The sequence below is a fragment of the Dendroctonus ponderosae genome, unplaced genomic scaffold (genome assembly GCF_020466585.1).
Source record: "Dendroctonus ponderosae isolate FM_Combo_2020 unplaced genomic scaffold, Dpon_F_20191213v2 Dpon_F_20191213_4, whole genome shotgun sequence".
In the NCBI taxonomy this organism is placed as follows: domain Eukaryota; kingdom Metazoa; phylum Arthropoda; class Insecta; order Coleoptera; family Curculionidae; genus Dendroctonus; species Dendroctonus ponderosae.
Window position 1 is genome coordinate 2,346,295 of NW_026018611.1, and position 3,559 is coordinate 2,349,853.

At 43.8% G+C, this 3,559-nt stretch overlaps 1 protein-coding gene across 3 annotated transcripts in view; it reads left to right on the forward strand.

Moving 5' to 3' along the window:
- Positions 1-3,553, forward strand: part of LOC109543737 (trichoplein keratin filament-binding protein) — a 5,390-nt gene extending 1,837 nt beyond the window's left edge. The window contains exons 1-3 of one of the 3 annotated variants that reach the window (XM_048665563.1): positions 890-1,215; positions 1,266-2,368; positions 3,241-3,553. In XM_048665563.1, coding sequence (XP_048521520.1) covers positions 1,002-1,215; positions 1,266-2,368; positions 3,241-3,438 — 1,515 coding nt within the window. In that variant the 5' untranslated portion in view covers positions 890-1,001 and the 3' untranslated portion in view covers positions 3,439-3,553. Of the gene's footprint in view, positions 1-889; positions 1,216-1,265; positions 2,806-3,240 lie in introns of those variants that run through there. The other 2 variants (XM_048665562.1, XM_048665561.1) reach the window with 2 other exon arrangements.
- Positions 3,554-3,559: the final 6 nt, after the last annotated feature.

Consider the following 3,559-nt stretch of genomic DNA (forward strand, 5'->3'; position numbering starts at 1 on the left):
GTTATCTCTGGAACGATGTAAAAACGAGCGTTCTTGCTCATTTTGCTTCCGAGAAACATGCAAAACGGGACGGAAAACATGAAATTTTGCAATAATCTTGCGCCATCTTTGCACAAAACGACGATCATTTTTCTAATTTCATAGATAACAGAAGACTGTATTTTTTCTAACATAACCCCCCCTTGACTTTAAAGCTGGATCCGCCCCTGAATATCATAACAAGTACACGCAGTCAGGAAAATAAATCAGAATAAAATATTAGGAAAGTTAAGGTTTTCCGACTATCGCTTGCACTGTTTAGATCATTGTGTCGTCGTCGGGAAGACTTTCTTATCCATGACGGCCTAGAAAAACGTGCAGAAAAGTAGCTGCCTTCCAATTAGCGGTTCTGCCTGACTGTCTGTCAGCGATTTTAATTCCAATGTTGTCAACTCAAGCCGGATCCAACAGAGAATATTCCCCACCTGGCACCGCACAAAAACCTCTACAGGGAGATTCAAAGTTGGCGTCATTCCTCTGGAGGTGTGGTCTTGTGGGAGTACAGAGAAAATTGTAAAAAAATTAAATGTTATTAAAAACTCAGATATTTGCAAAAAACTAGATCAGAAGGATGGCAACAATGTTTTTCAAGGCAATCTGCCTAATTAATTTCATAAATACCTGTTGTTTTGCAAATTTTAAAAACTCCGGTAACCATGGATAAACATGAAGCAAACAAAATAAAAGAGCCAACAACGTGCGCTGAGGTTAGGATAACGGTGTCACCTTGCGGTCAGTGCTGGGGCAAATCAGTGATATACCTAAATCGGTCACAACTGTCATCCAAAGCCACCGGTTAAAGGTTATGTATATTGATCGATATTATTGATCAAATAAAATACAATTCTGTAAAAAAAAATCAATATTTTTCTCGAAATCTCGAAGTGGGCCCCTATACACCCTTCAAAGGAATGACGCCACTTTTGAATCACCCTGTATATCCAGAGAGCAAATAATTCCAGATGATGTTTCGAAGCGAGAGTCCGCCCAAAGAGAGGGGGCGTGGCAAGGCCCACCTGGAAAGCAATCTGATTCGACGACGTGAACGTGACTTTAAACACCAGCAAATGTGGATTGGTGCGCAGGATTACTACCGCAAATGGGACAAAGTCAACAGCAAGTTCGACCAATGGACGTCACCTCGATACTACGCAGACAACAACAAGATGCTGTCAGGTAATGCGTAAAAGGGCGAAACCGGCCCATATTCTGATTTTCTCTCTCAGACCTCAGGCATAAGCGGGATAAGGAGGAGTTGCTCGTGAAACGGCGCGATGCCCTCCGCAAGCTGTTCGACGAAGAAAACAGATCGTTCCAAATCGAGCTGACAGTGACAAAGAGTCTGCATAAGCCGCGGGTCAAGGAGGTTTCCACTGAGACTCTGCGCGATTTGAATTGCGAAATGAAGCAAAGAGCAGAAGAGAGGCGGAAGCGGGAGGCGGAAATCAAACTGTACCACCAGTGGCGGACAAACAACCCGTTAATCAGACAGTTCGAAAGCAAGTACAAACTCAAAGATCTGAAACTGTCCTGGTTGGATCAGCAAATCGAGAAGCGGATGCAAAAGGAAGCGGAAGAAAAGGAATGCACTCGGCTCATCAAAGAGCAGCAAGAGTCGAGAAGGCGGGCGAAGGAGAAAGAAGCCGAATTGAATCAACAGAGCGAGGAGAAGAAATCGAGGCTGAAAGAGTGCCTGGACAAGCAAGTGGAAGACTTGAAGCAAAAGCAAAAAATCAGTGACGAACTACGCGACAAAGAAGCTGCAGAACTGAAGCGGAAAAATGAACTGTGGGAATTGCAGGAAGCCACTAAACTCGAACATCAAAGACGCCGGGCGAGAGAAACGGCGTTGTTCAACATCAAGCAGCACAAACTTAAGTTGAAGCAAAAAGCCCAAGATGTGCTGGAAGCGTTGGGACATGACCAAGAACTGATACTCCGGATGAAGCGACTTGAGCTGGAACATCTTATGGAGGACGAAAAGAAACGGATCGAAATTAGACGCGACCTCGAAGAATTCCTAAGCATTGTGAGGCAACAACAAGACCTAGAGAAACAGCGACAGAAACAGTTTGACTTCCTTTTCGACTCCGAAGCCAAGATCATTCACGACAAGCAGATGCAAAAGTGGAACAGCGAAGAATTCGCCCGGAAAAATCTGCTGAAAAGTGTTTTGGACGCTCTCAATAAACAGGTGGAGGACAAACTTGCCATCACGAAGCAAGTCCAAAGGGAGGTCCTTCAGGAACGCGAAGACATGCTGGTCAAAGTCGAGCAGTACCACAGCGATTTGCAACTCCTAAAGGAAGAGGACGCGAAGCGCAAGCAGGAGCGAAGACGAGACATTGAAGAGGACATTAAGGAGAAGAACGCCCACAAGAAACAGAAGGAGAATGCAAAAATGAAGCAAATTGACGAGCAACTGCAGCGAGTTCGGCAAGAGGAGGATCGGCTATGTGAAGAAATTATGAAAATCCAGGGCAAATCTAATGGGGGCCGAACTAAAGAGGGAAGGCACTTTTGTTGACCGACCGCCATTTCCCCTCTAGGAACTTTATTATTTCTCTAGCGGCAATAGTTCAAGTCCAATTGACATTAGACCATTGCCCCTAGAGAATAATCACGTAAAACCATTAATTTTTGGCATTATCGGTTACTCTCTCGCAGTCATAGCCCAATATTGAAAAGTATTAGACTATTGGCAGTAGAGGAGCAATAGTAAATGTGAACTCAGAAATGTTTTTGAAGAATATAAGAAAAAGGTCATTGGGCTCGTTTTTTTGTTTCCCAACAGGAACAAGTGTTTATTAGTCATTGGGACTGGAATATACATTTATAGGCCTCAATCGCAGATAATACTGCTTGGTATCACAACTTGAAATTGAATACTTTAACAATCATAAAGATAAAATTAAACTAACTGGCGACTTAATGAAGTACATTATCAGAACATTGGACTTAGAAACATCCAGTGTCTTGCAGGATCCGGAATAATGTCACACATGAGTCTGGCCACTTTTGCTGATGTGATCCAAATTGGTCTTCATCTCCTCGAGCTTTCGCATGTCACTAATGGAGGAGTTGCACTTGTCCACCACCAAGTTGTGGTAGAAGTGAGCAGCAAACAACACACACGAGATCAGAACTGGAACGACGATTATGGTGCAACTCCTAAAGGAAGAGGACGCGAATCGGAAGCAGGAGCGAAGACGAGACATTGAAGAGGACATTAAGGGGAAGAATGCCCGCAAGAAACAGAAGGAGAATGCAAAAATGAAGCAAATTGACGAGGAACTGCAGCGAGTTCGGCAAGAGGAGGATCGGCTACGTGAAGAAATTATGAAAATCCAGGGCAAATCTAATGGGGGCCGAACTAAAGAGGGAAGGCACTTTTGTTGACCGACCGCCATTTCCCCTCTAGGGACTTCATTATTTCTCTAGCGGCAATAGTTCAAGTCCAATTGACATTAGACCATTGCCCCTAGAGAATAATCACGTAAAACCATTAATTTTTGGCATT